This window comes from Cavia porcellus, unplaced genomic scaffold (genome assembly GCF_034190915.1).
Source record: "Cavia porcellus strain 051 isolate PalLab524CR breed Dunkin Hartley unplaced genomic scaffold, mCavPor4.1 scaffold_31, whole genome shotgun sequence".
NCBI lineage: Eukaryota > Metazoa > Chordata > Mammalia > Rodentia > Caviidae > Cavia > Cavia porcellus.
Window position 1 is genome coordinate 7,753,689 of NW_026947514.1, and position 12,951 is coordinate 7,766,639.

General features: G+C 48.8%; 2 protein-coding genes across 3 annotated transcripts in view; one reads left to right on the top strand and one right to left on the bottom strand.

Moving 5' to 3' along the window:
* Positions 1-917: 917 nt before the first annotated feature.
* On the top strand, positions 918-2,549 carry LOC134474213 (septin-10-like). Its single transcript, XM_063241182.1, has one exon. It carries the CDS (start codon positions 944-946, stop codon positions 2,378-2,380), a length of 1,437 nt encoding a protein of 478 aa, XP_063097252.1. The 5' UTR covers positions 918-943; the 3' UTR covers positions 2,381-2,549.
* A 2,753-nt stretch (positions 2,550-5,302) lies between these two features.
* Positions 5,303-12,951, bottom strand: part of Ak7 (adenylate kinase 7) — a 47,377-nt gene continuing 39,728 nt past the window's right edge. For both annotated transcript variants that reach the window (XM_063241181.1, XM_063241180.1), the window contains 3 exons: positions 10,625-10,845; positions 6,890-7,048; positions 5,303-5,765 (listed from right to left, as the gene is read on the bottom strand). In XM_063241181.1, coding sequence (XP_063097251.1) covers positions 5,727-5,765; positions 6,890-7,048; positions 10,625-10,845 — 419 coding nt within the window. In that variant the 3' untranslated portion in view covers positions 5,303-5,726. The remainder of the gene's footprint in view (positions 5,766-6,889; positions 7,049-10,624; positions 10,846-12,951) is intronic.

The window sequence follows — 12,951 nt, forward strand, 5'->3', positions numbered from 1 at the left end:
GCTACGGCTGAAGATCCAGAGGAGGAAAATTATGCTATGGGAGAGAAGGGACATCTTGGGGGAGTGGGGGTAGAATTTCATGATGTGCCAATAGCCAGGCTCCAAGGAACAAGCTGAATTGCTGCCCTTAAACGGGAGCAAGGTTCTCTCTATCCGTAGAGGCAAAAACAAGTAGCTTTGCAGGGGGAGGCTGTAAAAGGTTCAGTTGGTTGAATATTTTTTCAGTGAAGTAAGAAGCATGGCAGCATAACTCCCACAAAGATTACTGATGTCATTGGGGTTGGTGGCACAGACCTGCGATCTCAGCTCCTTGCGAGCTGAGGCTGGAGGATCATGAGCTCGTTGTCCAGCTAGGACAGCACTGACGCCGGATTCAGAAATAAAAAGGAATGGGGATGTAGCTTAGAGATGGAGTGCTTGCCTAACCTGTGTGAGGCCATCCCCAGTACTGCCCCCCCCAAAAGTCACACACACACACAAAACAAAACAAAACAACAAACACAACAAAACACACCAGCAGCAGCAATAAAAAGCAAACTGTTCCCAGTTATTAGGAAGACTGAGCTAAGAGGTTTGCGAGTTCGACACAAAGCTGAGCAGTTTACTACGATCCTGTGTCAAGATTAAAAACTAAACAGAGCTGGAGATGGAGCTCAGTGAGAGGCACTGAGTTCAATCTCCTTTACGCAGAAAATCAAATGAGCTTAGAGTCTAATTCAAACTAGTATTAGGATGAAAGGAATACTGAGAGCAATGCCTGCAGATGCCTAGCGACATACAGCCCGCAGAACGCTCTCTCTCCTTCTCGCCCTGCTTGCCCACTGTGGCCCACCCAAGTCCGCTAACAGAGGCTCCGCCCACGGACGGTGGCCCCGCCCACCGACGGCGGCTCCACCTAGTAACGGCGGCCCCGCCCACTGCCCCCGGCCCGGCCCCCAACACCATGGCCCACTATGCGGAGATCCGGAATCCCTCCGCTCACCCCCTTAGGGACACAGAGGAGCCTTCCCAGGCCTGGCAGGGGTCCGACAGCGACTCTGCCGGTTGCGATTGCGATTGTGACTCCGACCCCGAGCCAGAGCCAGAGCCCGAGCCAGAGCCCGAGCCCGAGTCCGACGACTGCAGCAAGGCGGAGGCTGTGCGTTGCCTGACGCCCAGCGACTACGTCGGGCTGGACACGCTGCCAGAGCAGCTGGTGGACAGGCGCGTGCGGCAGGGCTTCCGCTTCAACCTGCTGTGCGTCGGGGAGACGGGCCTGGGCAAGTCCACGCTGGTGGCCACGCTCTTCAACGGCTCACCCGACAGCGCCCGCGTCTCGCACTTCTGCCCCGCCGTGGGGCTGCGCGCTGAGACGCGCGAGCTGCGCGAGAGCCACGTGTCGCTGACGCTGACCGTGGTGAGCACCGTGGGCTTCGGGGACCAGGTGGACAGGGAGGACTGCCACAGGCCCATCGCCGCCTACATCGACGCGCAGTTGGAGGCCTTCCTGCAGGAGGAGCTGCGCGCGCCCCGCGCGCCGCAAAGCCCCAGGGCCGACACGCGGCTGCACGCCTGCCTCTACTTCCTGGCGCCCACCGGCCACTCCCTCAAGGCTCTGGACCTGTGCACCCTGAGGAGCCTGAGCAGCAGGGTGAACGTGATCCCGCTGGTGGCCAAGGCCGATGCGCTGTCCAAGGACGAGCTGCAGAGCTTCAAGGCGCGCATCATGGACGAGCTGGCCAGCCAGGGTGTGCGCATCTACCGCTTTCCCACGGACGACGAGGCCACGGCCAGGCTCAACGCGGCCATGAACGAGCAGCTACCCTTCGCCGTGGTGGGCAGCACTGACGAGGTGCGCGTGGGCTGCCGGCTGGTGCGCGGGCGGCAGTACTGCTGGGGCACGGTGGAGGTGGAGAACGAGGCGCACTGCGACTTCGTGAAGCTGCGCGAGATGCTGGTGTGCACCAACATGGAGGATCTGCGGGAGCAGACCCACGTGCGGCACTATGAGCTGTACCGGCGGCGAAGGCTGCGGGAGCTGGGCTGGGCCGCAGCGGGCCCTGGCCCTGCGGGGGTGGACGTGGCCGCGGCGCGCAGGCGCGAGTTCCAGGATGCCTGTCACAGGAAGGAGCGGGAGCTGAAGCAGGCGTTCGCCCAGCGGGTGAAGGAGAAGGAGGCTGTGCTGAAGCAGGCCAAGGGGCAGCTGCAGGCCAGGTTCGAGCACCTGGAGCGCTTGCAGCACAAGGAGACCCTGAGACTGGAGGAGAGGAGGCGAGCCTTGGAGGAGGAAATGCTGGCGTTCTCCAGGAGGAAGGCCATCTCAGAGCTGTCCCGAGGCCGGATGTCGGTATCGGGTACCAGCAAGAAAAGGGATGATGACAGTAAATACTATTTTCTGTAACCCACGAGTCTCAGAATGCAGCTTGTCCCACCTAAAGTTACAAGTTATATAAAGCATGCTTTCGTTAGCAAAAGGATAATGTCATAATTATGCTTTGATTTCTATACGGGTTTTGAATTAGGGTGTTTTCACTCGTTCTATATATGGCAGAAGCCACAGTTGCTGACATTAATAGAAAAATACTTTTAAAGCCAGATCAAGACCTAAACGAGAGTAGGTGATAGTACCTGCATATTCTTTTGCTAGAAATCCCTAAGTTGCTGTTTTGCAGTGAATTCAGATGTTTTCTACTGCTCGCTTATGAGTGTCATTTTACTCGGCACTGTACCAAAGAGCAAAGGGGCTCAGTGCTTTTGGGAAGACAGCCCCCTTTCATGTTATGGACCACTGCATTCATATCCAGGAGGAGTCCGTTCTTCAGTATACATGAAACAGATCCTGAGGGGCAGGTTTCGAAAGGAATCGGAAAGCTGAAACTCTAATCTCTCTCCCTCTCTCCCGTGCCATATATATTTATATAGTTGGTGTCATGGGGCTTGGTCCCCGGGCTGTTCACACCGAAATCCATCCCCGGACTTTATTATTTATAGGCAGTGCTTCAGCAGATCGACCTAGCTGCACTCCACTGTGATCCTTTTCTCTCAGTTTGCCATTGTGCTGAGAGTAGGATGTGTGCCATCACTCCTGGTTCAGAACTTGTTACATTTTTGACAAAATTACCCGACGAAGGGGCAGGGTGTAGCTCAGCAGGAAAGCATATACCTTGCCTGCCTGGGGCAAAAATTAATTTAAAACAATTGATGTTCTTTTTTCTTTTGTTTGTATTTTCTATTAAGATACAAGGATTGAGTGAGCATGGCGGTGTGGGACTGGAATCCCACACTGAGTGGCTGAGCCACAGTACTGCAAGTGCAAATTCAGCCTAGGAAGTGGGGTGGGGCGGTGTGGGTGAAGCTCATTTCAAACCCAGCATCTCAGTCAACCAGTCAGTCAAACAAGTTGGTGTGTTAGTTTGACCACACTGTGACAACGAATCTGAGAAAATCAATGTAAAGGGAAGAGAGTTGTTCTGGCTCACAGTTTGAGCGGCTCAGTCCCTGGCTGGCTGGCTGCAGAGTTCCTCAGCCTGTCCTGAGGCAGCACTCCGGTGGTCAAAGGGTGTGGCGGAGCAAAAGTTAACAGGAAGGAGAGCAGGAGAGATAGGGGGCTGGGGACAGCATGCCCCCAGTAACCTTCCCACTTCATAACAGAGCTTCCAGGAACAAACTGTTAACAGCTGGTGAGAACCATAGCCGTCCCTCTGTTGCTGAGGGAGTGTGAAGTGCCACCAGCTCTGGGAGGCAGTTTGGCGGCTCCTTGGGAGGTTCACCAGCATTGCTGCTGTCCTCAGTGCCAGTCCTAATACCCATGCGTACAATCCACAACAAGTGTTAACACGAGAACTCATGCGCGCCTGTTCGTGGCAGTTCTGCTCACAGTAGCCAGAAGGCAAAAAGGACTCTGTTGTGAGTTAGAGCCCAAATGTCTCCCAAAAGCTCTACAGTTGAATGTTTGGTTCCTGATGCAACAGGACTGTTTAGGAGCCCTTAGGGACAGAATGATGCTCAGCGGATTCATTCGCTTAGGGACTCTGAGCTGAGTGAGCTCTGGGGACGGTGCTCCGGCAGGAATGACTCCCTCGCTGTGTCCACCTGCCATCAGGTGAGCACCCAGCATAGGCCCTGTCCCCTTAAACCCAGGGACAGAGGCCAACACAAACCCACACCCCTCAGCGAATGAAGGATTAGATGAAATGAAGGTCGTTCAGTGATTACAAGGAACAAAGTCTGAGCACCGTGGTCCATGCTTAGAATCACAGCACTTGGGAGCCTCAGGCGGGAGGTCCAGGAGTTTGAAGCCAGCCTGGGCTGGGTACCAAACCTTGCCAAAGAGGGGCGGGGTGGGAATGCAGCTTTGTAAAGAGGTCCTGTGTTGAACCCCAGTACTGGTTAAAAACAGGATGTCGCTCTGTGGTAATGTTTTTGCCTGAAGTGAGAGGCGCTGGATTCAGTCACCGGCACCCAAAAAAACAAAAGCCAATGAAGTAACGAGTATGTGCTCTAGCTTGAGCTTTGAAAACACCGCGCCAAGGGGGAGAGAGCAGGCATGAGGCTGTGTACCGCGCGATTCCGTTTATACAGAGAAGCGTGATGGGCAAATCCCTACAGGCAGCCGGTGAGGGTGGTGGCTGCCGTGAGTGGGGAGAGGGCTCACAGGGTGACCCCTGATGAGCCTGCAGTTTCCTGTGCCACCAGATCATGGCGGGTGAGGTCAGCACCATGAAAAACACACTTTAAAATGGTTACGCTGATTCATGTTAAATCCATCTTACCACTAAACGGGGCTCTATTTAAGTTTATGTTATTTAAAGAGCTGAAATGAGTGTGCCATTACAATAAACCTAATTTCTCATTCAGGGTACTGCTAGAAGCTTCATGGATAATTTATTTTGAGGCAGGGTCTCATTGTGCAGTTCAGGCTGGGGCTCACTATGTAGCTTAGGCTGGCCTCTAACTCAGGTCTGTCCTCCTGCCTCAGCCTCCCAAGTGCTGGTGTTACAGGTGTGTGATATGTGAGTTTTTTAAAAGCAAGAAAATACCATACAAGTTGATAGCTTATGCCTACATCACAGAGCTTGTTAAAAATTTTCAGCAGCTTTTTTTCTTCTTTTGTACTGAGGATCAAACCCAGGGCTTTTGCACTGAGCTACATCCTCAGTCCTATTTAAATTTTTTAATTTTGAGAACGAGTGTTAGTATTCATGTATACCCACTTGCATCTTTCCACTGCAAGGTTTGTATTTCTCTCTGACCCACTGGTTGGAATGCTGACTTTAAACTCAAAAGCAGCCTTGCAAAAACCAATCTTATCTGACAAATTGGCTCAATAGACAAACCATTCTGATTTATTACTGTCTCTAACACTATTGGACATTGGGTCATAACCAGTTGTGCAAAATCATTAGCCTCCATACTAGGGTAATAGGATTCTATAGTCTGTAAATCAAATTACTATACATATGAATATGCAGAGGCACAATACTAGAACAGACCTGAGGATGAAACATTAAATCTGTTTTGCTGTGGGCTGGGCACAGATGTGCTGCTCATCTCTTTTCAAAGAAAGTTTTAACAAAGTACTCAGCTATTGCCATACTGATTTTTATAGTGGTTCTACTTTATAAAATATTTACTTACAGGGAAAAAAATTTCAAAATCTGGGAAATAAACTTGAAAGGGAGTTTTTCAATGACAATGTTAACTTGATGTCCTATCCTGAAGTTACAGGACACAAGGTCTTCAAAGTTTTACTGCGTTTCAGGATTGTTCTTGAAAAGATACTCTGCCTACAATTAAAAGGAAAAAATGTAAACAGTTAACAAAGCATTTATTATTAGTCTTTTTTTTTTTTTTTGTACTGAGGATCAAACTCAGAAGTGCTCTGCCACTGGGCTACCCCAGCCCATTTTACTACTAATTTTGAAAGTGGGTCTTGCTAAATCTCTAAGCTGACCAGGCTGGGAGATGCTCAGAGTGCTGCAGGTACATGGCACGTTTATAATTAAGAACACGGGCTGGGGCTGCAGCTTCATGGGAGAGCACTTTTTTTTTTTTTTTATGAGAACGTGGTTGTAGCACGTAACGTTTACACTACTTGTATGGAGCTGGTACCTGCAATAACCCGACTCCCCTCCTTTTCCCACTCCTCTCAGCCCCTCCCTCACCCTCTCTCCATTTCTTGATCGCCTTTCCCCTTGAGAAAGGTCTATACCCCTACTTCCTGTGAGCTTGTATTTTGTTCTTTATTGATGGAGCACTTCCTCGGTTCAGTCTCTGCACACACACACACACACACACACACACACACACACACACTACAAAATATAAACATACACCATATTTTAAAAAATTAAAATACATAAATAGCTGGGCATGGTGGTGCACACCTGTAGTCCCAGCACTCGGGAGGCTGAGGCAGGAGGATTGCTGTGAGTTTGAGGCCAGCCTGAGCTACAGAGTGAACTCAAGGCCAGCCTGAACTACATGGCGAGACCATGTCTCAAAAAACAAACATGCAAAATACATAAATAAAGCTTCCAAATGAATAATAATAACAGTCATACCATATAGGGATATGTGGGAAAGCGGGAGAGAGGAGGAACGAGGAGGAGGAGGAAGAAGAGAAAGAGAAGGCAGAGGAGGAGGAGGGGAAATCTTGCTGCAGACTGTAAATGGATTAGAAGCTATTTCCCAGATAACCAGATGGTTTCTCTGTCTCACCAAGCTTTCTGCTAACGTGAAGGCGTATTTTATTTTCAAATCAATATTTAAAAAAATTAAATCTCAGGGGGCTGGGGATTTAGCTCAGCGGCATAAGTGCCTGCCTTGCAAGCAGGCAGCCGTGAGTTTGATCCCCGGTACCGATAAAAATGAAAAAGACAAAAAAAAAAAAAAAAATTAAATCTCTTACCAGAAAATCAACAGGATCATCCGGCCTAATTTTACAGCACTCATTGAGCCCTTGCAGGAGCGTCGGCATGACGTGGGTGATTAAGTAGTTCCTCAGCGGGGTGGACTGAGCCTCCAGTAACTCTCTCTCTTCTCTCTTCACTTCCTCTAGTTGTTTGTTCTATGAATGCAACATATCGGGTTACAGTTACAGTCAGAAAGGGGAGAACATGTTTACAACTGCCCCCAGCGTTTTTTTTTTTTTCAGAGACGGGGGGGGGGGGGGGGGGGGTGTCGTCTCCCTACACAGTTCAGGCTGACCTTGAACTCACTATGTAGCCCAGGACGGCCTCAAACTCACAGAGATCCTCCTGCCTCAGCCTCCTGAGTTTTGGGATTATACATGTGCACTTTTTATTTATTTATTTATCTTTTTTTAAAGGCCGGGTTTCACCGTTAGTTCACACCAGCCTTGAACTTAGAACTTCTATGTGGTCCAGGCTGACCCTGAACTTGCAATTCTTCTGCCTCAGCCTCCGCATTGCTGGGATCATAGATGTGTATCCTTCTATAGATTGAATTTTCCTCCCCAATAGTGGGTATTGAAAACAGGTTCTTTGTACTGAGCATTTTACTTTTTGATGCAGGATCTTTCTAAGCCACTGAGTTGCCCAGGCTGGACTTGAACTTTTGATCCTCCTGCCTCAGCTTGCCAGTGCTAGGATTCCAGGAGCACGTCACCTACCCGTGCACCATGCTCAGCTTGGATAACTTCTTATACACAAATAATTTTTTGCTGCTCGAGTGAAGGAAAGAAAGAGTGGAAGGAAGGAGCCGGGCGTGGTGGCTCATGCCTGTAATCCCAGCACTCGGGAGGCTGAGGCAGGAGGATCGTTGCGAGTTCGAGACCAGCCTGGGCTACAGAGTAAGCTCAAGACCAGCCTGAACTGCATAGTGAGATCCTGTCTCAAAAAGACCAAAAAAAAAAAAAAAAAAGAGTGGAAGGAAGGAAGGAAGTGTTCTAGAAAGCTCGTAGGCTGTGCTAAGGGCCCTGGACATGAGTTCAGGGTGAGCACAGCAAGACAAAGACAACTGCGGGAGGTGGAACAGAGGAGGATTCTGGGCCCCTGGTGATGTCTGAGGCCCTAACTGAGCCTCATCCGGAGCCAGCCCTTCCCCTTGCACTGCTAAATGTTCTTTATGTCTATGATATCTTCAGTTTGCTTTTTCTGTAACTTGCAAGATAGAGTCCTATTACTTAACTTTGAAGACTGAGCAAAAAAAAAAAAAAGTCCTATTATTTGTTTGAAAAGAGATCCTCCTGCCGCAGGCTCCCAACTGCTGGGATTACAGATGTGTACCACCAGAGGCAGAGGCAGGAGAATCACTGTGAGTTTGAGGCCCGGTTAAACTACCCAGTGAGTACCTGTCTCAAACAAGCAAACAACAACAATAACATCAATGGTGTTTTCCATGACCAAACAAAAGCTTTATGCTTCTGTGTCGTCAAATCCACCCATCTTCCCCCGTTTTGATACCTGAGTCTGCTCTCTTGCTGGGCTACCGACCAAGACCCTGTCTCAAGTCAACAGAGAGAAGGGCGGGGGATTTAGCTTAGTGGCATAAGCGTCTGCCTTGCAAGTGCATGGTCGTGAGTTTGATCCCCAGTAACGATTAAAAAAAAAATTAACAGAGAGCTATGAATGACGAATTGAGGAAAACTATTTGCAACCCATCCTAAAAAACAAGGATAGTATAAAGATGTGTAAGAGCACACTATTTACCAGGCACTAGTCTCCATGATGACTCTGAGTTGTAGGAACTATCACACCCTCACTTTATGTTGGAGAAAACCATCCAAAGAGCAACGTGGGCAGGCCGAACCGCCACGGAGAGCGACATGGGATCTGGACTCCAGCAACACTTGGCAAATCAAGTGAGGCAACTCCTGTTTCTCTTAACTTACTTATCATGAGCTCTTCTTACAAAATAAGGAAAAGACACACGGCCTAGCACAGACAGAGGAGATGGGCAACCTGTGATGAAATTTAAATTTCCAACAAATCTAAAAATGTTGTCACATCAGTGATCAGAGAGATGAACATGAATACAATGAGGTTAGGTTTGTTTGTTTGTTTTTGCCTCGTTGAGACAGGGTCTCGCTATGCAGTGCAGGCTGGCCTTGAGCTCACTCTTTAGCCCAGGCTGTCTAACCTGCAATGATCCTCCTGCCTCAGCCTCTCAAGTCCTGGGGTTACAAGTGTATGCCACCAAGCCTGGCTTAAGATTAGTTTTTTTCAGCTAAATTGAGAAACCAGAGTGAGAGGAAGTTAGGGGAACAGCTAAATGAGATATGAACTGAGTTACACATGAACTGGTAGAGGGTAGTTTTGAAATATATATCAAAATGTCTACTCTGATCCATCACGCATTAGGAATTTATGCTAAGGAGATTAACCAGTCATTAAAATACGTGTGCATGAGAACATCCCTTCTTCTTCCCTTTCCATGATATTTAATGAGTGCCTGTTACATGTCAGGCACTACTCCAGGCATTGAAAATACAGTGGTGGTCAGCACAAACAGAGATCCTTCTACTCATATAACTTAAATTCTGTGCCAGGAGAAGGCAAGAAACAAGATAAATATACAAAGTGTGCTAAAATGAGTGCAAAGAGGAAAGCTAAAAAGTATAAAGGGGTGAACATGTGGGTAGGGTCCAGAGTTGAAAATTTACATATGGAAACCAGAGACAGCCTCAAGAGAGCAGATGTGAGGAGGCTGGCTGTGGTGGTGCACACCTGATTTCGTAGCTCACACACCTGTAATCATAGCTCTCGGGGGTGGAGCCAAGAGGGTCACCATGAGTTCCAGGGCAGCCTGAACTGTATGGTAAGACCCTGTCCCAGAAACAAAACAAAATAAAACAAAACAAGAAGAAAAAAAAAAACATGTGAGGTGGAGAAGGAAAACATCACACTGTAAACTTGGAGAGCTGCCAGGTCACACAGGAGCTCATGGGCCACGGGAAGGCAGGCGAACGTTTCCCTAATGGAGCCCCGTGATGTGGGAAGAGCTTTAAACAGAGACGACCATGGTGGATTTGCCTTTTAGAAGGAGTCCCTGGCAGCAGCATGGGGACAGACTGGAGATGGATGGGGCAGAGCTGGCGACTGCAGCAGGAGGGTACTGGCTCATTCTTTGTTTCTGGTGTTTTGGAGATGGGTCTCACTATGTAGCCAGGCTGGCGCAGCCATCCTCCTGCCTCTCTCAGTCTCCTGGGTGCCAGGAGTACAGGCACCCACCAACACCCTACAGGGTTGCACATTTCTGGTAAGAAACACTGACCCTGGTCCAGAGAGGCGGAGAGCTGTGGATGTAACAGCGCTGTTCTGGGGAGCAGAATCACTTACTAGACATTGTGATCTGGGGCACAAGGACAGTGGGATGCACAGAGGTGTGGTGTTTAAATAAACACAGGAAGGTGTGTCAATCACAAGCCAACACAGAGAACGCTATACAGTTACATGATGTGTGTCAATTCCACCCATGGGCGGCAGTTTTTAAAATTATATTAATTAATGCTAAGCATAGACCATGGGTGATTTTTAAAAGATGCTACACATGGCAGAAAACCTAACAACCACCCTAACAAACAACCTGTCGGGGCATCTGTGTCTGCTCCCTATAGTGGGGTGGGGAAGGCAGGGGGCAGGGCGCTGCCAGCCTCCCCTCCCTGAGCTGCTCCTGCACTCACCCACTCCTCCCAGCGAGCCATCCTCTCCGCGGCCTCTGCAGCCTCCTTCTGCTCCCGTGCCGCCTCTTCTGCAGCCTCCTTGGCCAACCGCGCCTCTGCAGCCTTCAGCTCCAGCTCTGCCTTCTCCTCCTCGGTCAGACCGTAATTGCGAGGCTCCCCGATCTCTCGGATGAGCTGTTTGATAGCAAGTCTGTTCTGGGCATCTTCAAGTTTCCCTACGTCTGTGAATCCCAGGAGAAAGGAGATGGACACAGCTTAGACGCCAGCCCTGCCAGCAGTGGGGAACACGTCTGTAGTGTACATCAGCAACAGGAAAGGATGTCAGTTGCCACACTAAGGTTTCCTTCTCTAGTCGGCAGCACGTTTCAGGGTTCCTTTTCTCATGAGCAAATATTACAGGAATCTGAAAGGCATGGGTGGGAGGACTGCGCTTCGGTCGTGGATTCTAATAATCGCGCAAATGGTGGGGGCACTGACTGAAAGGAGGGTGTGCCCAAAGGCCTGTGTGTTAAGGCTTGGTCCCGGGCTGTGTGTGGGGTCTGTGCTGGAAGGTGGTGGAACCTTTAAGAGGAGCAGGAGCCTGGTGGGAGGTCCTACAGTCGGGGCTGTGTGCCCTTGGAGTGACTGGACCCCAGTCTTCCTTTACTTCCTGGCTGCCAGAGGAGCAGTTAGGATCTGACCCATGTGTTCTGTCATCCCAGGTCCAGAGAAAACACCAACATCACATGGATGGAACCCTCCTTAACTGTGAGCCAAAATAAAACTTCTATTATTTAACTTTGTAGTACTGGGGATTGGACCCAGGTCCTTCCGTATGCTGGGGAAGGGCTCTAAGAGATTCTTCAAAACGAGCTGAAAATTGTTGTACTCTAGGAAAAAAATAGCTTCGTTATATGTGTATTATAACAAAACTTGTAACGCGGGCTTACTGTATGTGTTTTCCTTTTCCCTTTGGATGACCTAATTGATGTGTTAATCAATGCTCTTCTCGGTAAAGAATTGTAAAATCTTACCTAATTGATATGTTAACCAGAGTTGCCCTCTACAAACAACAGAAGTGGTGTGAAAACAAGCTAATAAGGGTTGTTAATCACTGTTAGGCGCCTCTATTCTCCGCTAAAGAGCTAAAGAAAACTAGGATGGCCCTCTAATTTACACTTGTTTGAAGTAACTTGTTTGTGTGCAGGGAGATTTGAGTATTAGCTTAACCCTTTACCTGACCTTGGTCCCTCTCCCCAGAAAGATAGATAAACATAACCGCCGTTTTCTGTTCTGTATGGTCCCTTATTGCCTCCCTCTCCCCTTACCTATCTATCTAAGCTAGGCCATAAAGATTTTGGGTTTCTGGTGACCTCTTCCTGACCCGGTGGTGTCATAAAATGTGCCTTAGCTTTAAAGAAATTACAGGAAAATGTTGTGGCTTAACCCTAATAAGTTCCAAATCCTTGTGAAGCCTTAAGTTTCAGCTTCTTGTAACTTTCGACCCCTTCCCACCTGTTAGTGTTAACAAGCTGTCCTGAGATAATTAGCTTTCTACTGGCTTCTCCAAATGTTATTGCAGATAATTCTTATCTGCAGGATGGGAGTAACTCAAAAGGCACCAAAGGCTCCAGAGGTTGTCAGAACTAAGTGGACAGCTATACAGTTTCCAGATTCGGGTCAACAAGTTTGATGGCTCTGCAGGTTTCTTTGTTTCTCCCCGCTTTTTCCTCCAGCCTCTTTTTAAAGTCCTCCCTTCAGTCTCTGGCACGCAGTCTCCAAACTGGCTCCCAGAGACTCGTCACCAGGCCTGGAAATAAAGCCTTTGCTTCCCAAATTTCAGTCTCTTGCTTCCTTGGATTTTATACCGGGGTCCGAGTTATTACAAAAATGTGCCTGAAAATGTTCAAGCCAGGCTAGGACACTTCTTCAGAAGTTTCTACAGAAGGAAGTTCTGTACATGTTGGAAGCCAGTAAGAATGACCTGGAAGCTCTAATTTTTGTTTGTGAAAGTCAGTGACTCTGGGATAGATTTTAAATGCAAAATAAATTAACCATGTTACTCAGTCTTCTTGGATGTGGAAAAAAATCCAAACTCTGTGTCTGTGTCCCTTTCTCATTGCAGAGACACAGTATCTGCAGTTTAAGGAAGGAGATTTTTGTTTGGGTTCCTGTTTCAGTCTGCAGTGAGCTGGCTCCAGGGCAGAAAGGCAGGGGCATGGCAGGGGCCGCTGCTCACAGCATAGTGGACAGGAAGCCAAGAGATAACTGGGAAGGAAGAGAAACCCTTCCAGGCCAGGTCTTCAGTGACCTGTGTCTTCCAGCCAGGCCCCACACCTCCCAACAAC

Bases quoted from the DNA above. Each gene is read 5' to 3' on its own strand.
- LOC134474213 (XM_063241182.1), top strand. From the start codon at position 944: ATGGCCCACTATGCGGAGATCCGGAATCCCTCCGCTCACCCCCTTAGG.